This window comes from Bidens hawaiensis, unplaced genomic scaffold, assembly GCF_021521415.1.
Source record: "Bidens hawaiensis isolate Kalapana, Puna unplaced genomic scaffold, B.hawaiensis_p1.1 tig00006534_1, whole genome shotgun sequence".
Taxonomy (NCBI): Eukaryota; Viridiplantae; Streptophyta; class Magnoliopsida; order Asterales; family Asteraceae; genus Bidens; species Bidens hawaiensis.
In genome coordinates this window covers 863,117-886,081 of record NW_027491439.1, presented here as the reverse complement: position 1 = coordinate 886,081, position 22,965 = coordinate 863,117, and the positions used below count along the sequence as shown (strand labels likewise).

At 32.6% G+C, this 22,965-nt stretch overlaps 2 protein-coding genes across 2 annotated transcripts; both read left to right on the top strand.

Moving 5' to 3' along the window:
* The first annotated feature begins 2,051 nt into the window (after window positions 1-2,051).
* LOC143632851 (protein PSK SIMULATOR 1-like) lies at window positions 2,052-5,123 on the top strand. The gene is made up of 2 exons (XM_077101275.1): window positions 2,052-2,106; window positions 2,929-5,123. The coding sequence occupies exon 2, from the start codon at window positions 3,002-3,004 to the stop codon at window positions 4,667-4,669; it is 1,668 nt and encodes a 555-aa protein (XP_076957390.1). The 5' UTR covers window positions 2,052-2,106; window positions 2,929-3,001; the 3' UTR covers window positions 4,670-5,123.
* Window positions 5,124-17,619: 12,496 nt separating this feature from the next.
* Window positions 17,620-22,380, top strand: LOC143632773 (phosphatidylinositol-3-phosphatase myotubularin-1-like). The gene is made up of 13 exons (XM_077101200.1): window positions 17,620-18,304; window positions 18,396-18,469; window positions 18,547-18,610; window positions 18,691-18,756; window positions 18,830-18,929; window positions 19,008-19,121; window positions 19,193-19,362; window positions 20,020-20,104; window positions 20,178-20,426; window positions 20,513-20,572; window positions 20,650-20,714; window positions 20,789-21,068; window positions 21,807-22,380. Exons 1-13 carry the CDS (start codon window positions 17,898-17,900, stop codon window positions 22,311-22,313), a joined length of 2,241 nt encoding a protein of 746 aa, XP_076957315.1. The 5' UTR covers window positions 17,620-17,897; the 3' UTR covers window positions 22,314-22,380.
* The last annotated feature ends 585 nt before the right edge of the window (window positions 22,381-22,965 follow it).

Sequence of the window (22,965 nt, the reverse complement as noted above, 5' to 3'; positions counted from 1 at the left end):
TGGATAAGATGGATAGGTGAAGTGATGAACGGTGGTTTGGTTTGGTTGGGTTGGGGTTAATGAGTTTTTTGTTTGGGCTTTGGCTTTTGATTGGGTTTAAAACATAGATTGGTTGGACTTAAAACTTTAGCGGTAACGTTATTTTTTTCAGCGGTAACGAAACACGAAAATTGGCCAATTTTTTTTACACTACCGGCAAAAAGTTGAGCCGTAGTGGAAGCTACCCCTCCCCACAATGTATAGAAAATTCATTAAGTCAAGTTTTGAACTTAAGATTTTAAAGATCTAAAATCTTAATCATCAACCTCATGCCATTAGGCCATGGGGTATACTCTAACCCATACATAGGTTAGAGTGACATGACACGTTAAAGATGAATTAAACCACTCCCCACTTGTGTTAAGTGTGTTAAAATGCCCCATGGGTTATGCTTTTAACGGGTTAAAAGGAACAATATGCATTAATTATGTATTTATTACTAATTGATTTGTTATATTAATTATGTGTTAAAATGGGGTTAAACCATTTCCTTTGGATGACATAGAGTGAAAGAGAAAAAAAATTAGTGATGTGAAGCTTATGTGGAATTGAGATGGGTTAGAGTATGCCACATGGCCTTATATCAGAATGTCAATTGTTATCATTATTAGTTATTACTGTGTATGTATTTTCCGTTACTATATATTACAACAGTAGTATTAATAACAATGCGAGTTTGGTTTCAGTTTCAAATAAGTTGTTATGAACCTTAATCAAAACTTTAGAGGTAAGTAGTTATCACTTTTCATGGTACACAAATTCAGGATTTGCAAAGTAACTCATTAACTATTTTTTAGCCTTTAAATGCATTTCTTTATAGGAACATGAAAAGACATGTATACCTAATTACTTACCATGTATATCTAATTACATACGAGACAAGGAATAGAATGCATGATATTAAGGCTTTTATATGGATTGCAGAGTATGATTTAGCTGTTCGACTCGTATTATTCAAAAAAGATTAAACTATAATAAATAAAATTTTGATCGTTGTAGGAATAACAAATCCTCCAAACCTTCTATCAATAGAATATATCAAATGTGCATTGTCGAATTCTGCACCCTTTGGTGAATCAGTAGTTATGAATATGTCACTACTGAAGATTTTATGGCATCGACTTTTCATCATGTAAATCACATTTAGTTAAATTTATATCAGATGTAGATTCGAAAAAATCATTATTTTGCATTTTCAATAGTATAATTAAAGTAGTTAAAAGTATATGACACACATCTTTATACTTTATACTCATAATAATTATATGAAATGCGTTTTGTATGACCAGTCATGAACTTCATACCTAACATAATTTGCAAGATAACAATTAAGCCAATAAACATTCTTTCCATCAAGATTTATTAATTATGTTATCGTCTTATCGTAATAAATAACTTTTTATATCAATTCAACAAAACAACCAACGTTACAAATAACGTAGCTTTAAATAAAAAAGTGTAAGACTTGATTCAAACTCCATTTACACTTGATTCGCACTCGATTAGTCGATTACGCTCACAAACAAACTTAGTTTCCATGTTCAGCTCATATATATCATTGCACACGAAGTCATGTGAAAATCAAGTGTAAATACACAGATAATTATGCAAGTTGAGATTTCTCTTTACAAAAAAAATAAAAAAAAAGTTAAAAGTACTAAAAAGTATCATTAGTTAAATCACAAATACGAAACATAATAATATTATAAATTATAAAAATCCAACCTTTTAAAATTCTAATACCATATAAGTATATAAGTACCACCTCGTGGATTATACTAACACTTTCTTTTTACCTAAAAAGAAAGAAAATACATAAACTTTTGAGGCTAAAAAGAATTCTTTAAGGACATAAAAAGGCCATTTAAGAAACCTAAAAGGACTTAAAAAGCAAAATGTTAATCAATAATATGTTCTCTTTCAAGTTCACTCGGTTTCTCGACCATGTGACTTGAGTTGAGTGTCCATCGTATTATTATTATGCTCTCTCTCTCTCTTTTCAACAAAACAAGACCTTGAAGTTGGTGCTATGAAGATTCTTCTTATTATGTTCTTGTGCTGCTGCTGGTGTGTTCTCTTTATTAATCTTTATATTTATATATAAATTATATTCTTCTTGCAAGTGGATCAACTCAATTGATTCCTTGATGTTTTTATTATTGCTTGCTTTTATGTTATACTGTTACAACTTTCAATTGGATGCCTAGGGTTTGTTTGATTTGTTTTTAATATCTTGAATAGATTTGTTTGTATTTCAGTTACAATTTGGATGAATTTCACTTCAATCTTGATTCAATTCATTAGCTGAGAATTATTATTATTATTTCTAGTTTTAGTTTTGGATTGATCTTATATGGACCTCTGATTCAAGGAGATCCTAATTCCTAAGTTTGACTTTTAAAAAGTCAAGGGTTATTTCCTTAAGTTATATCTTATCTTAGCTTTAACTTGCACTTTATCTCAATTTGGTGATAACTGCGCTGTGTTCCCGAGTCTGATTTAACGAGCGAAACGAAAGGAATTGGGGGGAAGCCTTGAAAAATCATGTTCCAATTTGGAATTATGAAAATAAGCATTAATTTCTTTAATTTTTCTTTAGTTGAATAAAACCGTTGAACATAATTTTTCCGGTTTTCTTTCTGATTCCATTCATTTTTAGGTGTTAGTCGGGTGCTGGGGTAGGGACTAGCGATTAATTGGATTGGAATTTATATGTAACTTTTCAAATATACACACGTATACCAAATTTTATATATAATTGTTTTCAAATTTGACCGAGTTTGACTAAATAGCGATTAATTGGCGCCTAGGGGCTATTTTTACAACCATGATTATAAGTAGCAGGTTTAAAGATGGTGATATTAATTTGATTTTTATTATTTAATTCAGAATCAGGATTTACGAGAATTGTTATTGGGCTTAAGCTGCAAGATCACTGCTTCAATATTATTCAAGGTGCGAGATGGTGGCTGAGTCATGGTTTCGTGGGCTATGGAAATCTTCAAGAAAAAATGAACACGGTCAAGAAAAGGTTCGAATCGGAGTGCTGGCGTTTGAAGTAGCAAGCCTGCTTTCAAAGCTGGTTCATCAGTGGAATTCTCTTACTGATAAACAAGTTTCGAAACTAAAAGATGAAATTAGTAACTCGGTAGGTATCAAGAAGCTTGTTTCAGATGATGACGGTTACATAGTAGATTTAATATGTGCCGAAATGCTACATAATTTGGAAAATGTTGCGAAAGTTGTGACCCGCCTTGCAAAACGATGCAATGATCCTGTTTTGAAATGCTTTGAGCGTGCGTACGATGATTTGGTCAAATCAGGCGCTGACCCGTACCAATGGCAGTTGAGTTCAAAGAAGATGAACAAGAAAGTCAAAAAGATGGAGAAGTTTGTCCTCATTAACGCAAATTTGTATCAAGAAATCGAAACGTTAACGGAACTTGAACAGATTTTGAAAAGAATGAAGAGCAACGAAGATCAAGATAGTATAACTTTGGTTGAATATATGAAGAAATTGTCGTGGAGGCAACAAGAAGTCAAACGGTTAAAAGAGATGTCTTTATGGAACAAGACTCATGATTACGTGGTTTTCCTTCTTGCAAGAGCCATTTTCACAATCTTTAATCGGATCGCGCATGTTTTCGGAATCAACCACGTGTTGCCAGCTGTTGAGTATTCAGATTCTCTAGATTCTGTTCATATGGACCGAAGTCAATCCGTGTCTGCATTTCTCCAATCTTCAATCCACCCAACTGAGTACAAAATTTCCCGGTTTTCCTCCAGCCCATTGGGGGATTTAATTTCCCAATCCGGCCCGATTCCGAGTACAAATAACATGAATGCTTTTTATTCGGGTCCGATTGGTAATTCAATCCCGTATTCTGGTAAAAACCGAAACATTACATACTCTGGTCCTATCGGGAAGCCAACATCAAAGTCAATCACAAAGTCCAGCCCGTTAGCCCGTGCTACTAAAACCCGGCTGAAACTATGGCGTGGTAAGCCCGCTACACCAAACCGTCTAACCACCACCGCGCCTGCAATGCCACTTAGGATTGAAGAATCTGATGTGGAAATTTGTTCAAAACAAAAGAAATTCGAAGCACTTCCCGAAACCCTAGGTGCAGCTGCATTAGCTTTACATTATGCTAATGTGATCATCGTACTCGAGAAGCTTGTGGCGTCGCCTCACTTAATTGGTCATGATGCACGAGATGATCTATACAATATGTTACCGAAAAACGTGAGAAGCGCGCTTAGAACGAGGCTAAAACCGTATGCTAAAAGTCTGGCTTCGTCAGAGTACGACACGGGTTTAGCTGAAGAATGGAGTGAGGCTATTTCGGGTACTTTAGAATGGTTATCTCCGCTCGCGCATAACATGATTAGGTGGCAGTCCGAGAGGAGTTTTGAGCACCAAAATTTGCTTTCTAAAACGAACGTGCTTCTCGTACAGACTCTTCATTATGCAAATCAAGAAAAAACAGAAGCTACAATTACAGAGCTGCTTGTCGGTCTTAATTATATATGGCGGTTCGGTAGAGAAGTTAATGCAAAAGCTATGTTGGAATGTGAAAGCGGTGGGGTGGTTGGCGATTCTAGTGACCCGGTGATCTCGGTGAGTTGAGCTTGGTTGAGTTACTGGTGACAACAAACGGGTCTAGTCTAAATGAACCCCGACCTGTTTCATAAGGCGCTTGCGGGCACAGTTTCAAGAAACTGAACCGTGATCAAGCCCTGCGGTTAAAAGGTACTTTTGAAGATTTTAAAGATGCATGTGTTTTTAAGGTTGCAGTGTTGTTGACTGTTGACCTTTTGGCATAAAATTGATATGGGTATTCCGTATTTGCTTGTTAGGACTTAGCAGAGTGTGTTATTTTAGATGTATAGTTAAGGATGAAACATATCTAATGATGTGGATTTTACCCTATAAAAGTTTTCTCTTATATAAAATGTTTGAAGTTGGCCAGTTGTCCTGCCTCTATAGTTGATTTGGAAAGGTTGCAAACTAATAAAATGTATGCAAATAGTGGCGGACTTCGGAAATTTTCTTACAGGGATCAGAACTTTTTTAGCTGACTATTGCTATATACTCACAGGGATCGGTCGGGATTTTTGCACCATAATAGTACTAAATTTTTTTCACAATGGACGACCGACCCTCGTACCACAAGGGTAATCGTTTTTTTAAATCAGATTCCAAAAGTATGAAAAGCTGGAGGACTTTGTACCATCCATTCCGGTGTGGTTGGATTCTGTTCAACAGCCCAAGGACTTGGAGCGCATCTTTTGTTGTTTCCACTGCTTGAAGTGATTGTTACGACCACGAAGAAACGACAAATCTCAACTACAGATATATAAGAGCCAGAACTGCTAAGGGCATTCCATCCAGCGTAAGCATCTGGATAATCTGGAAAGCGACGTGGCATACCCGAAAGCCCTAAGAAATGCATGGGAAAGAAGGTCGGATTAACCCCGAAAAAAGTGATCCAAAAATGGATTTGACCTAAAGTTTCAGGATATGTTCGACCAAAGATTTTACCTACCCAATAGTGAAATCCTGCAAATAAAGCAAAAACGGCTCCCATAGAAAGTACATAATGGAAATGTGCAACCACATAATAAGTATCATGTAGAGCAATGTCTAGCCCAGAATTATTATTATTATTATTATTATTATTATTATTATTTTACTGGAATAATGATATTTAAAAAAAAATAGATTATTATTATTATTACACTAATAATAATTTGTAATAATGGCTGGCAATAATAACATTAAAGAAACTCAAAAGAAATGAGATAATAAATGGATCACAGGTAATACCAAACCCCACTAATTATTCAAAGAAAATTAAGAAAGTTACATTTAACCTTGTAATCCAAAAGACAAAAATGTCCTTTTTGCCATGGCCCATATTCACCATGTTCAGTTGATTCACTGACATTTTGTACTTATGGATTGTCCAAGAGAACGATGGTCCACCAATTCATTTGTAGTTTTGTACACATTTTTCTCTATTATCAACACACGAAGTCATTTGGTCCACAACTATTCTTACCGGATACTATTTAATGGCGTATGAAGACGGGATATTACGAGGATGGTTGAACCGGTGATAGAAGTTTTGAGGGCTCAACAACGCAACAAAAGAAGATGAAGTTTGGGGTTTGACGATTACTTTTTTCTACACTCGTCAATTTGTGTTGCTATCGCTCGTGTTTGTCTGTATGTTTGTGTTTGCTGTGCTGACATTAACCCAATACGGCTACTTGCAAAGCTTAAAGCATTAGCATAATAACTAGAAATTAGAATTCATGTATGTTTCATTTGAGTTTTTTAATTTAAAAAGTTCTAACATTTTTTAAAATTCATAACATTGAAACAATTGCAAAAATTTTAATTACTATTGTGTGAAATTCTTTCTAAAAATAATTTAAAAAAGGTAATATAATCATGGGTCAAGTTATTCTACAAAGGGTAACAAAAATAAGAAGTGTGAGAAGCCATAAATAATTGACATGTGTCAAGTGAGGACCAAAAGAAAAAAGGTATAGAGATAATTGTACACATTTTCTCTCTCCACATGCAAGACACATGTTAATACCCCTATCATTTTCAGAACGTTTATAACGTTTTCGTATGATATTTTTTTCAAAAAAAATTCATCATAATAACAAGCGTTTTTTTATCTTTAATATGAGTATGATTTTTGTTATATAAAATTTAAAACAAAAATCACGTCATTGTGTCTTTTCGCACACCATTGTGTCTTTTTTCGTCATTATGTCTTTTCGCACACCATTGTGTCTTTTTTCGTCATTGTGTCTTTTCGCACACCATTGTGTCTTTTCGCTTATCATTATGTCTATTTTTTGTTTGTGTCTTTCAACTCATCATTATGTTTTTTTAAATACTAATAACACCGTTGTGTAATGATAATATGTAAAAATAATGATAAAAATAACAACAAATTATCTAATACATAAAACACAATGATTAATACATGTTACACAATACCTTGAAACCTAAAACACAATGATTAATACGTATAACACAATGACCTAAAACGTAAGACACAATGATGAATACGTATAACATAATGACCTAAAACGTAAGACACAATGGTGAATATATATAACACAATGACTTGAAACGTAAAACACAATGGAAACAACATATTACACAATGACTTGAACGTAATATACAATGAACGCAATATTATTTTTCTCAAATTAAATGAATTTGTCATATGTCAATCCAAATAAAAGACAATGAACGTATTACACAATGACTAAAAGTTAATGACGAACAAAACGACACAATGACGTAATCTTTGTTTTAATTTTTGTCTTTAATATGAGTACCAATTGAAAAATATAATGATCAAAATCTATAATACAATTCATATGAAAACTCAACTAAAAGACACAATGAATAACAAAAAAACACAATTAAAAAAACCCATTATTTTTTTTATATTACAATATGATACTCATATTAATGATAAAAAAACGCTTATTATTATGGTGAATTTTTTTTAAAAAAATAATGTCGTATGAAAAAATTATAGATATTTTAAATGATGGGGGAATTGACATGTGACTTGCATGTGGAGAGAGAAAGTCAACAAAGGTGGGTTATTACCTTCATGCCCTTTCCATCAATTTTTATTTATTAAATTAATCTTAGTCATTCAAATCTAAGATCAATGGACTGGATTCCTTCTTACCATTCTTATTTTTATTGTTTTTTGTATTTTAACTTTACCCATACATATATAAGTAGTAAAAGATTAAGAAGTTGGTATGATAATTAGAAAATTGTTAATAATCTCGTTTATTTTGCAAAATAAATATTTTTAATATCTTTATTAAGTCAATAAGCACCTTAAAAACATACATAAAAAATGGGCTTAATACAAAACCACGTTTAAACTTAAAATAAAAGAAATCATAATGATCATAAAGTTCACTTTTGCAAATACTATAGTTGGTGCCCAAAAAAAAACATATCTAGTTACATATAAAACCCGCGTGTTACAACAAAACGAGAATTCTTTCGGTTTCTATATGCTCGCTATAGAAAATGATGCCAAAAATATATTCATGGAGTATGTTCAAAACTGAAAAGGAAAATCAAAATTGGTTGGTTAAATAATCAAGTTACATATAAAAAAATAAAACCGAGTCAAATTAAAAAACACCTAATCTAATATTTTTTTTTCAAACTCGTGACATCCAACCTCAAAGCCGTATGGTTTATCACTGCACGTCTGAACTCTGAACCACAAAGTTGATTTGATTATTTGCTTGGTATATTTCATAGGTAAGTATATGCTATATGCAAGATATTATGAAGTGAATAATAAAAATGATTGGGATAAATTATAAAAGGAGTCAAACCAGGGAATCATGGCACCAATACGGCGATACACAACATGTGACTTAAAATAGGATCCTACTAGAGACACTCAGACACCTTTTATACGTCCCGTGTAAGAGGTTTTTTTAGAAAAAGAATGGTGTCCCTAGTGAATAAAAACTATTGGGATAAATTATGAAGGAAATTATGCAATGTTTTGAATACAAAACCCCAAAATTCAAGATTAATATACGTAATACAATATAAATAGAGAAAAGTAACTAGTGAATAGTGATACTAATATACGTAATACAATATAAAGAGAGAAAAGTAACTAGTGAATGGTGATATATAACATTTTTTATGTCTCACTTTTAAAATCAAGACCTATAAATATTTATACATTTAATATGGCAAAATCTACAAAATGGTCACTTCAAAAATCGTTGACCGCCCATTTTCATCTGTTAGTTGTCTGTCTAATTTGTAACCTAATAAAATCCTTACATTTGTTAACAAGATTCGCCACCCGACCATTTTTTTTTAAATCCAACCATTTAGATTGGCCAACCTAGCGAACTTCAAAGAGTCGGATCCAACACAGAACTTTAAATAGTAAGGCCAACTATTTTATAACTCGTTGATTTTGAGCAAAATATGTCGGTTATTTTAAAACCAATCAACCCATCGGATGACAGATTTTAATCGGACAGTCCGACTATTCTTGAATAGCCATTTTAGGTATTTCTAGAAGTAGAGGCTAGTTAATAAATGTAACTTGTATAATGACATTTTCCTTATTTAAAATTTAATCAATGGAACTTTAATTATTATCTATCTATATTATATATAAAGGAAGAATGATGGGCACAAATGTCTTTTCATAATTGCATGACAAGGACAAAAATAACATTTCATAATTCATGGTTTATGAAATTACACATTTACCCTTTTACTTAGGTCATTTCATAATTAAATGAAAAGGACAAAAAAGACATTTCGTAATTCATAAATGCTATTTTTACCTAGAAATACAAAAATGAAAGTATAAATATGTGTACAATATTATTATTAGTGTGGTGTTTAGTAAGGAGTTTAGAACAAGGTTTAACGATAATAATAATAATATTATTAGTGTGGTGTTTAGGGATTATTACGAGTTTATATCTATATCTATATTATATTATTAAGGAGGAGTGATAGACAAAATAGTAATTTCACAATTAAAGGACGAGAATATAACGATAATTTCATAATATAACAGAAAAAGTAATCTGTCGTTACATTATTTCGTTTTCCAAACTTCTCGTACAAGTTAATGAAGCTAACAAACTTTAGGAGTTGCTATTTAATCCTTTTGGGTTGGAAAATTTTATTGAAGGTTTAGGATTTACTGGGTGATTTGAATGCAAGGTATTGATTTCACCTTGAATGCATATGAACGACGATTTCTACACTACCTTAAGTTGTCGCTTCAGATTACCATCCATCTGTTTCAATTGATTACTCCTTCAATTCACATACATTTCCTTCAATAGCACATTAAAATCAAAACCCCTAAACTATACAATTTTATATGTTTGTATTGGTTGAACAATCATTTGTTTTCGTTTGATTTGTATGCTTCTGTATAATCCTATCACCTTACTAATGTTGCCTTATGGTTGTATCATCTAAAACTAAAAGGTTTGAGTTTTGTTTTCATTTTAATAAATGAGAATGCATTTTTAGGTATAGATTGTTGGTTGGAAGTCATAATTAGGGTGATGAGACCGCCTCTCCAGGCATATTCTGTTTTTTTATTATATTATGCCCTGTGTTTTTCATCTTGTATTGACTGCATTATCATTGTCTTGCTTAGGGTGAGGAAGACTACAAATCAAAACTGGGAATCATCATACCCTACCCTTGAACCAATGATATTCACATCTAACTAGAGATGGCAAAATTGAGGGGTTAAGGCGACCTGATGTGTTATAGTAAGTTTTATATATTTGAATACATAATTCAATGTGTTTTGTTTTTATATTAATTATTTATGTTTAATGTTGTTAAAGAGAAAAACATTGACTTGATATGCGATGACAACTAGTACTTTAAAATTTTCTTGATTAAATGTTATCTTTTCAGATTGAGATTCTCTAATGGAACTGTTTCTTGCTGTCATTGCTATTATTACAAAATAATTTGGGAAGTTTGTGTTATTTTAGTCTTTTATATTTCATAATGGACCCAAAGTGGTTTTCTATTTAAAGTAAATCTCGAGTATATAAATTATAATAGATAAATTTTCAATTAAAATGGGCTTATTCAAAAGGAAAAGCAGGTTGTTTTCATGTTCTTAGTGCTTTTGACTTCTTTTTTGCAAATTTGTTACATGTAGTTAGTTATTTTAGTTGAAGAATTCATTGAATATTTATTAACGTTTTATTTTGTCTACACTCTACAGGTTGTAAATTATAAATTTTGGTGGAAAGTCGGTTTTCTGCTTTGCATTGTCAAAAACTGTTTTGTAGGTGATGTCAGAATCAGGAGGAAAGTTTTCTTTATTCAAAGTGTTTTTCGTGATTTTCCCATGTTACAACTTCCGTACCAATTCGGTCGATTTGAAATGGATCAGTTAAACATTCCATTAGGGAGCATGGTCTTGACTTTTATGTGTGGTATTCATTCTCGTTCGGCTCTTGGAATCACATCCAGCAGTGGTGGGAACAACTCGCAAAATCCAACCACTTCACCTACTTCATTGCCCCAACCCTTTCTCACTTTTAAGGTAACATTGACTAAATTTTTAGCATCAACTTCAATGGAACTATATCAAGATTTTGAAAATTTAAGTTATCTAGATGGAAGTTTTTAACAAGTAACCACCTTTCAAAGGCATTGGTGATGAATCTAAAACAACAAATCTCTTTGATGTTATGCTCATTTAGAACATTGTTTAACTTAAAAGTCAACTTTTATGCAAACAATGACAACTATTATGCTTCCACTACCAGCAGCTACTTTTCTTGCTTTTGATACTCAAGACAACGATATTATTGCTATCTGCATGGATGATTCGACCATCTAGATATATAATGTTCGTGTTGATGAGGTAAATCACTCTTTTGACATTAATAGTCAACTGTCACATTGTTTGGATTTTGAAGTTGTGTAACGGGCCAAATAAGTACTTCTTTTGTACGAGGCCAAATGGACTTTTGGATCCTGTTTATTTAAACTATCGTTCGTGTTGATAAAATCTAGAAAAAGAAATTAGCACATTGTTTCGAGCTGAAAAATGTGTGGGTCAGAAGTGTCAAAACGTGTCGGACAGTTATTGCATGGGTCAAAATGGGCCAAGTAGTTTAATTTTTTTTTGGTTAAAACGGGCCGTGTTAGGTTGCCTAAGTAAGAAATACCTTTTTTCTTATTACCTTTTTATAAATAGTTACCATTTTATATGTTTAAGGTCAAAAGCAAACTTAAAAGGTACTTCAAAAGAATTGTATGAATCAGGAGTTCAACCTACAAAACACATCTACATGGCACTTATTAATGCATACTTGCCTTTAAAATTTGACATTTGAAATCCGTTGCAGGTTCTTTCAAGCAAATGCATTCCTGCCATTAATATGAATGAAATCAAAAGTGTGTTTGTTTCTGCTCTTGCTATAAATGTCCAGTTAGTCGATGCTCTTGAACATTATGAAATTGATACATAGATTGTGATGATAATTACTCACTTGTATTCATGGTTTTGATAATTTTAATTTATTTCATTGTAACTTGTAGGTGATATTATGATGATGTGCAACCTATTTCTTGAATGAACTTTCTTCTACTGATTGTAATAGAGCAGGGGATTTGTTTAGTTTTTAAAGGTTTAAGCTGATTAGATGAACATTATAGTATAGTTATTGATAAGAAGATAAAAACATTACACTCAATGAACCAACAAAGTATAGTTATTGATAAGAAGATGAAAACCTTACACTCAATGAACCAATAGTTCAACATTTATTTATTTTAGTTTTTACTTATTTATAAATTCTTTTACCTTATTTAATTTTATTTTTTACCAAGTTATCGCTATTAAAGTCGGAAATCACGCGGGAAACCTTATATACCTTAATTTTATTATGTACACCATTAATAGCGGGCTTACACATGTTGGATTAGATGCAACACAAGTTATCTCGTTGTGTACTTGTATTATCTATACTATATATATATATATATATATATATATATATATTATGTAACATCCAATGTATAAGATCCATTGCTTATCTTAACTCCAATGGCCATTGTGAATAGTTTATAAGAAATGAAAATTTATTTGTGATTTTCGGAAAGTCTCCTAAGAAAGCTTAAATTCATATTGATTTTTATATTAGGGTCCGACTTATTTCCATATTTTATTTTGCTTCTGTTAATATGATGGTGTGTGATTGTAGAGCGGAATATGAGGAATGCATGATTAAACCTCATGATCAGGTGTGCATATGTCTTAGAAAAACAAGTCCATTTAGCTTTAATATAATAATAGAGTGACCATGAGCAACCTTTTCTTATATAACATGACACTTATATATAATATGACACTATATAAGTTATATAAGTAAAAGGAGTAAAATAGCCGCATCGAGCTCGGCATGGCTCGTCTACACCACTAATAAGCATAATGTCATTTTTTGTCTGTATGTCGCATGAAGGTCCACTATAAAGAATAATGTATCATACCTAGGCTGAAAGAGAGAAGAAAGTAGAGAACACGTAAAAAGATATATAAATTGTACAACAGAAGAAGGTAAAATTATTGCTGATGGTGGGTTTTGTGAATTCTAATCAACATAAAGGATTGAATGCGTGTAAATTCATGAGTAGGTAGAGTTAAAATTTATCTAGAAGATGAAAGAGATACTCATATTAAAGCGACTTAGTTGTTGGTTAACGAATGATGAAAAGGGTAAAGGGGTGGCAATACGTGAGTTGTCTGTGCACATGAATACTGGCGTATGCATATATATTGGATTGATGATGTTATCAAGTGACTAACAGTTAACTTTCAAAAACAAAAAAAAATGTATTTGGTGTCTTACAAACTTACAAACAAGAATATTAACAAATATTTCACAAAAACATGATGATCCGTTAATATTTTAGTGCGCACCCCCCTCCCCTAAAAAAAAAAAACACACTCCCCAACAAACCAAATGCATGTGCAAAAACACGCTCACACTGATAACCCATTACACACCATGCCAAACACTACAAACCAATACGAGATGATAACTTACGCGAACCCGCAGTAACGCGCAGGCACTTTTGCTAGTATATATTAAATAGAGGATTTTATCTTCCTCACATATCTACTATTCATTTTACTATTTAATATTTTAATAATTATTATAACTGCTAAATCACACTAATCATGATTCCATAAATAAAAATAATGGTTTTTATTTTCTTTCTTTTAATTTTTTTTTCAACTAACTAAAATATTACAAAACTTTGACAAGTGTCGGCCTTACATGTTTTACTTGCCGGTTAACGTTTTTCTTATTTTATATAGTTCGTCTTTACAATGACCGAAACTTTTTCATGATTTAAAATATCTCATCGTCGCACGGTTTTATATCCGCGTTACAGTGTTTGATACCTCACATTTATAATATTTTTATAGGCTTACTAATATATGTTTACAAATTTGTGATGGTAACGCTAATACTAACCGAATTTGTATGGGTCCGCAGCTGTAATGTATCGTTTTTTTTTGTTTTACGTTTGATAATTTGTGGTATTTTGGCATTGACAGGTTTATTTATTTTGTTTAGTTTCAATGTCGTATTTGATACAGACAGACTTCGCGTCGACTTGCAGCGAGTTTTTTGTTTAACGTTTTTAGTTATTTTCTTTCGTTCGATTTATCGATCCCGCCGCGAAGCGCGGGGTTCTAAAACTAGTTTATCTTAAAATTTAGATATTTACAATTTACTGTATGTTTGTATCTAAAAGTTTGTGTGACATACACGTTAATTAATTAGGGTGAAGTTATTCTATAAAGGGTAACATAAATAAAAAAGATGAGAAGTCATAATTAATTGACATGTGTCAAGTAGGGATCAAAGGAAAAATGGTATAAAAGTAATATTACACATTTTCTCTCTCCTTATGCAAGTCACATGTTAATTCCTCCGTCATTTTTAAACGTCTATAACTTTTTCATATGATATTTTTTAAAAAAATAAAATTCACCATAATAACAAGCGTTTTTTTTCCTTTAATATGAGTATAATTTTGTTATATAGTAATAAAAAAAAATTTACGTCATTGTGTCTTTTTTGCGTACCATTGTGTATTTTTTCGTCATTGTGTCTTTCTGTTTGTTATTGTGTTTTTTCGCCATTGTATCTTTTATCTAACCATTGTGTTTTTTTTTAAATACTAATAACACCGTTGTGTAATAGTATATATATATAATGAAAAATACCAACAAATTATCTAATATATAAAACACAATGATGAATGCATATTACACAATAACCTGAAACGTAAAACACAATAATGAATACATATAACAACACAATGGCCTGAAACGTAAGACACAATGGTAAATACATATAACACAATGGCCTGAAATGTAAGACACAATGGTAAATACATATAACACAATGGCCTGAAACGTAAGACACAATGATAAATACATATAACACAATCGCCAGAAACGTAAGACACATTGGTAAATAATATAACACAATGGCCTGAAACGTAAGACACAATGGTAAATACGTATAACACAATGGCCAGAAACGTAAGACACAATGGTAAATAATATAACACAATGGCCTGAAACGCAAGACACAATGGTAAATACATATAACAATGACCTGAAATGTAAAACACAATGGAATTTATATATTACACAATGCCTTAACGTAATACACAAACAACATAATAATATTTTTCTCAAATTAAGTGAATATTAAACACAATGACTAAAACACAAAGATAAGTATAAAGACAAATGTTGAGCACAAAGACACAATGACGCACGAAAGACACAATGACGTAATCTTTGTGTTAATTTTTATCTTTAATATGAGTATCAATTGAAAAACACAATGGCCAAAATTTATAACACAATGCATAGAAAAATCAAATTAAAAACATAATGGACAACCAAATAACATAATATAAAAAAACCCATCGACTTTTTTTTTATTTTTATATAACAATATGATATTCATATTAAACATAAAAAAACGTTTGTTATTATGATAAAAAAAATTCTAAAAAAATGTCGTATGAAAAAGTTATAGACGTTTTAAAATAATTGGGGAATTGACATGTGCCTTGCATGTGGAGAGAGAAAGTCTTCATAAGTGAGATATTACCTTCATGCCCTTCTCATCTATTTTTATTCTTGAATTAATCTCCACCATTCAAATTTAAGATAAGTGGATTAGATTCTTTCTTACCCTTCTCATTTTTTGTTCATGTTTTGTGTTTCTTTGTATTTTACTTTACCCTAATTAATTAATTAATTAATAATTTACTATACGTAACACGTTGGCTGTTGTATATCGTGCAATTTCACTTCCATCCTCCGTTGCATGCATTCCTTCCGTCGTAAATAACTAACTCACCACCACCACAACCACCGGCCGCGTATGGCGACGTCAAACACGCGAAAACCGACTGCAATCGCCGAACCGGAAGAAACTCGAACCAGTGAACCGGAAGTCGTTGAAACCGAAACCGCCGTTGATTGTACCAAAATCGATGTAAATAATATAACACTCTTCTAGGTTTTCAGTTTACGATTAAATTATAATATTCAGTCTCATTTCATCAGTAGATACACAATAATAATATTGTGAGTGATGAATCCGAATGTGTAATTTGTGATCGATGTTACAGGAGGCTGATTCAAATGCATTATCAGAGTTTTTGCTTGAAGCCGAGACTGTTATTGCTGAGGCAAGCATTTTATTATTTAATCTCTCTATTAATTATTTTCGAGATGATGAACGTACTACACTTTGATTATTATTATGCCTGTGAAACCTGTCCTAATATATTTGCTATTCTGTGCTTGTAATTCAACATTTGTAATTGAGAATTCTAGAGTAAGGAATGTTAAGTATCATTTAGATACGATACTTAGCGGAAACACAAACACGTACGCATAAGCGAAAGCAGAAAATAAACTACATGAGATTTTAAGTGGTTCGGTTAATGTGACATGCATCCACGAGCTGCAACTAGGATTTTATAATTGCTCAGTACAAGATTACAATTTGAGATTACTTATGAGAGATATAAATAGACTATAGGATTAAGACCAAGAAACATAAATATGGGCCTAATTAACGTTTAATTAAACCCGGCCTCGATAGTTCCTCCATGTCAACCGAATAATTATTAGCCCAAAGGCTTCATCAATCCTAATAAGGAAAAGTGTGGCATTATATAATCTTAATCCGTTTCTGCAGGAAGGTCTGGTGTTAATGTTTTACTTTTATGACACTAATTTCATTTCATTATATAGCGTTCTTGATCTGAGTTTGTGTGTTTTGCTTTCAGGGGTATGGTGTTCTTGTTAACACAGACGAAGCAGGTACTGTGTTTGTGACTAATTACCGCCTTCTTTTTTTGGTAAGTTTTCGATCATGATCTTATTTATTACAGAAGTGTGTAGTAGTGGTATAAACTGTAATTGTGTGTTGCTTGCTCATTTCTAATATTATTAGTATTCAAGAACTGGTTAAATGTTAATTGATTACTTACGGTTTTGATCTGCACATAGGGTAACTTACTAGCACACGTGCGCAATTTGTACATGCATATGAACGTTCATGAATGCGTTACTGACTCCCCATATCGAGTTGTATAAATTGATATTACTTGTATCTATCTGACATATATTTTTGTCTTACTTTTAAGAGTGAAGGATCCAGGGATGTTATTGCGCTAGGAACTATACCATTGGCCACCATCGAAAGATTCAACAAGATTGTAACTTTTGCTTCTTAGATAATTACCATTTCTTTTAAACAATACCATCTATGGCTTACTATTATAAATACATATATTTACCTCTGAATTTCTGTCTCAAATCTTGTTACTTCCAAAATATCATTAATATTATCTTCTCCAGGCTAGTTTAGTAGGTATACTTGACTATTTAAATTTTTTGCTGAAAATGGTTGTCTGTAGGCAGTAAAGCAGCCATCTGGTGCTAGACAGCCAGAGAAGGCTCCTACACGTAGACTTCTTCAGGTCGTCGGTATGGTAGATCACTTCAATAATTGTTATATTTTTGGGATTTTTTTATCATACAATTTTAATATGTTTCTCTCTGCAAAGTTGAATCTGTTGGGTATTAAACAGTCAATTTGCTTGGGTATGAGAACAAAAGTTGATCTGTGGACTTTTTCATACAATGAGAATTCAAAATTTTACTTAGTTATCTAGGTTTGTTTCTTTTGCAGGCAAAGATATGAGAATCATTATAATCGGTTTTCGCCCTGGGACTAAGCAGGTAGTTATGGTCATTGCCTTTCTAAATTGTGACTTTTTTGGTATTATTATGATCATTTTGGCTTTTATTTTACAGAGGCATGCTATCTTTGCTGCCTTGCTGAAGGGGACAAGGCCTGCAAGACTATGGGATCTCTATGCTTTTACTTCTGGTCCTTCTAATTGCAGTAGCACTAATTCTAGAGTGCGGTTGGTAAACGAGTACTACCGGCTTCTTGGTCTGGGATCACTTCAGTCATCAATAGGCACAATAGAAGATGGTTTATTCAAATTATCTAATGATTGGTGGAGAATTAGTGATGTAAATGCAAATTATAACATGTGTGCAACCTATCCTTTTGCTTTGTTAGTTCCAAAATCCATCAGGTGAGGTATCTTTGCTTTCACAGTTTATCCAATCATGACAACTTTTTTAAATTTTATATTATGTTGCCATCCCTTGTGTTGCTGATTACAGGGATACAGATCTGCTGAAAGCTTGTACATTTCGTGCACGGTGTAGACTGCCTGTAATATCATGGTGCGATAAACGTAAGTATTTGCTATCTTTATTAACACGCGCATATATATTTGAGAACTCATAATGTGTTTATATCAATGATATGTAGGCACTGGAGCGGTTCTTGCTCGGTCATCCCAACCGTTAGTTGGCCTCATGATGAATATGAGGAGGTAAATGCTTACTTTGTGTATGCAAAATTCGTTAAATATGCTACATTTGGGCATAAATTTCTTGTGATGACATTATGCAGCAATGCCGATGAGAGTTTAGTTGGTGCACTTTGTACTCGACATTCTAAAGGGAAAGAAGGACGGAGGTAAAGACTTTTTATAGAGGATTTTCTTTCTTCAGTTACATTATTTATATACGAGTTGATATTTTATTACTAGGAAGTTATACATAGCTGACGCAAGACCCCGAAAAAATGCTTTGGCAAATGGAGCAATGGGTGGAGGTTCAGAGTCATCTTCCAATTATTTCCAGTGTGAGGTCTGTTTAACATTGTTTTGAGCTGAATAGCATTGCATAATATTTGTTTCTTTGATTTCTTACACATGTTTTATTTAGATTGTGTTCTTTGGGATAGACAATATCCATGCCATGAGAGATAGTCTTGTTCGACTCAGAGACTACTTAGATACACATGGAACCAAATCATCAGATGGAATGTCATCATTCTTGGTATAACCAAAAATATCAACATTTAGCTTTCTTTTGTAACGTGTTTTTAAGTTTGTGATTTATTTCAACAGAGAAATGGTGGATGGACGTGGGGTCGAGGTAACCTCAGTAGTATGTCTGCTTCGGTATCAACCCTTGGTGACAGCGGTTGGTTGATACATGTCCAAAATGTATTGGCTGGGTCTGCTTGGATCGCTGCTCGTGTTGCCTTGGAGTCAGCATCAATGGTTGTTCACTGCAGGTAAAGTTTTCATATATACCTGACCGAAACTAAAATATCATACATGCCCGTATAACTAGTTAAAATATCTTATTTACCCATTTCATTAAAAAAATTAAAATTACAATTTTACCCTTGATTGTCTAAAACTTTAAAGTTTCATATTTACCATCAACAATATTTTTCTCATAATATGATATTTAATCATTTCATTAAAACAAGTTGCTTTTATAACCTTCTCATTTTTTTCATAACTTAGATTTTATTTACAATCCATGACAGCAGAAGTAAAACTGAATTTGATCTTAATATAAGCTAAATTAGGTTTAAAAAAGCATGTATTTGATAGGGGTAAAATGACCATAAACTAAATATTCATTTAACTTGATGACATTTTAAGTTTGAGTTGGGTATATAGGATATTTCACCAAAGTTTTAAGTTTGTAAGGGTATATATGATTTATGAAGTTCTTCCTCAGTAGTTTATGTTTCTGATATGTTGATCCGTAATCTGCTTAAGTTTATCAATCTAAATATAATATAGCTTTACTAAGTCCAAGAATGATTTGTGCTAATTCATTATTTTCTGAGATAATTTGGATGTAATAATTTTTCAAGATTTAAGTTTAATTTTTATTTTTGTAATGTGTTCATTGGAATGTTATTGTGTGGTAACAGTGATGGATGGGACAGAACAAGTCAGCTAGTCGCCCTTGCAAGTTTATTACTCGATCCATATTACCGGACCATAAATGGATTTCAGGTATCGATTTGTCATACATTTTATTTCCAACATTTCCTATTTGCTTTATGTTATATATTATGCTTTCATGCAGGCTCTTGTTGAAAAAGATTGGCTTGCATTTGGTCATCCATTTGCAGACCGAGCTGGAATGCCAAGTTTTAGCGGGAGCGGAAGCATACCCTTAGAACTTTCTAGACACGCTTCGAGTCCAAACATCACATCACCGTCATCGCCGTCATCATCATCGTCATCATCCATACGCCATCTGTCCACATTGACATCTCAAGCTCCAGTCTCTAACGTACAGCCTTCAAATAGTTATTCTCCAATATTTCTCCAGGCATGCTTTTTCTACTATGTCTAGTTTCTTAATCTTGAACTTTTACCAATTATGTTGATCCTGTGTATATTGATTTCATATGACAGTGGGTTGATTGTGTTTCACAATTATTACGAACGTACCCTTTTGCATTTGAGTTCTCATCGGTAAGTATGTTGTTTAACTTTAACACTGCATATGATTTTGTTTAGGTTAATGTTTTTTGACTCGTTAAAGCCTGCAGGCTTTTTTAGTTGATTTCTTGGACTGTGTGCTTTCATGTCGGTTTGGGAACTTCTTATGCAACAGGTATGCGTTTTATAAATGAACTATAAACTTAAGTTTTATAGGCCTAAACCGAAATAATATTTTTTTGATTTCAGTGAGAATGAAAGAGTAAAAGCTGGTTTGTTTGACGCGTCTACATGCTTGTGGAAGCATTTGGCCGAAATGCGTGCTTCAGAGGGAAAAACTCACGCACACTACAACATGTTTTATGACCCGTCTAAACATGATGGCCCGTTATTACCACCCGCAGCAGCTTTGGCTCCAACATTATGGCCCCAGTTTCATCTTCGGTGGGCATGCCCTTCAGAAGCCCATTCTAGCCAGGTTGAAGCCCAATGTAGAGACATGATGGAAAAATTCTCTGAACTGCAAAAGGTAATTAATTACATATTCTGACCTGTTTACTATAAAGGGTCAATTTGGATCATGTTGTTATCTCTAATGGACTAACCATGCTACGCTAACAGATTCAACTAAAAAGGAAACATGGGTCAAAAGTCATCAAATATATATTCAAATAGGGCTGTCCATGAAACCAAAATAACCAAATACAACCCAAATCCGATGGTTTGGGTCTGTTTTTCTTCAAAAACCGAATTTCCGGTTCGTTTTCAGTTTTACGTGTACCAAAAACCGAACAAAAGTGAACCGAGCCGTAAAAAGTTAAAAACTAACATGCTTACATAACCAATGCGTTCAATTTTGTTATTGAAGTTATGCATTATAATTTTTATTTTCAATGTTACGTATTTTTTATAATGAATAGTAAATGGTGCATCCCAAAAAATTTTAGCCTTTTAGGCCCAAATGTGAAATAATCATTTAATCATAGATTATCAGGAAAAAACCAGACCCAAATTCATTACTTTGGATAATTTTTTTTCCCAAAAATTTCAAGCCCAAATGACAAACCGAAAAAAAAATAGCAAACCCCTTGTGGAAACTGAAAAATTAAAACCAAATGCTTTAAAAAAACAAAATTTCAATTTTTGGTTCGATTTTGAGCCCAAAACCGGCCAAAATTGACCCATGTAGACTCATATATTCAAATACATAAAACCTCATTTTTTCAAAAATTGTATATTATTTTAATTTATATAAAAATACTAACAGGCAAAGGATTTAGCTGAGAACAACGCGAGAGAAATAACGACAAGTATGGAATCTTTGACTGCTGAGCTACTTAGTGAGAGCCAGGTCAGCTACTCGGCTGTAGCTTTGGCTAGAAAAGCAAACCTTGAAAATGCTGGCATCAAACGGGCCATCGAGTCACTCGGGTATAAAGTTCGTGTATCAGATACAGCTGATATTGAAAACCATCCTGCTAAAACAACAGATATGCCTTCCCGAACAAGAGAAACAGTAGGAAATGGAGAATCAAATGATGAAAAGACGGATTTGTCCGTCTCCATTGCGATTACAGCAGATAATGATGATGGTTCCGGGAACTTCACGAATCGGATTTGTGAGTCTTTGTGCCCGTTACGGGGTGAAGATGGTGGGTGTAAGTGGCCCAATGCGGGTTGTGCTCGACTTCGGAGCCAATTTGTAGGATTGAAAGCTAACTATGATGCTTTTGATAGGCTATCCATTTATGATAGTTACTTCCAACCCGAGTGATAAATAAATTTGTGTTAAAACTGTTACGAACTTTCGTCGTTTATAATTCATATTAGCCCAACATATTTAGGGGTAAATGCAAAGTTAACAAACTTTTGAAAAAATGATTACTTGGAGGAAAGGATTTTCATTTTGCAGAGAAGGTATGTTACATTTGAAAATGTTTAAAAAGAGTTAACTTGTTCATTTAACAAAGCGCGCTCTTATTTATATAAAAAAAATGTAGCACTTTTTAAGTGTACTTGTCCATCAATAGAAACGACTTTCATGCGCGTCTCATTTCCGACTTATTCAATCAGGTAAACCTATAAGAAAACGTAACATGGTTTAATTTCAACTCGTTTTCTTGTAAACGGGCAAGCTCGGGTTAAAATCAGACGTTAGCTTTAAATAAACCATGTCAAATGCACGAAATGCTAAGTGGGATGATAATGAATAATAGTGTTAAATATAAGATTGAAGACAGTCCTTGGTATTTATATAATAAGTGACTTAAATAAGCATCTTGTACTTATCTTGGTAAGACTTTATTTTATTTTACTTTCAGAATTAGGACTCGAAAACTGGCAGTTGGGCATTGCATAAGGCATGAATCTTACTATAATCCTCATTTACCACATAAAGCAAATTGATATTTGCAATTGCAACAACA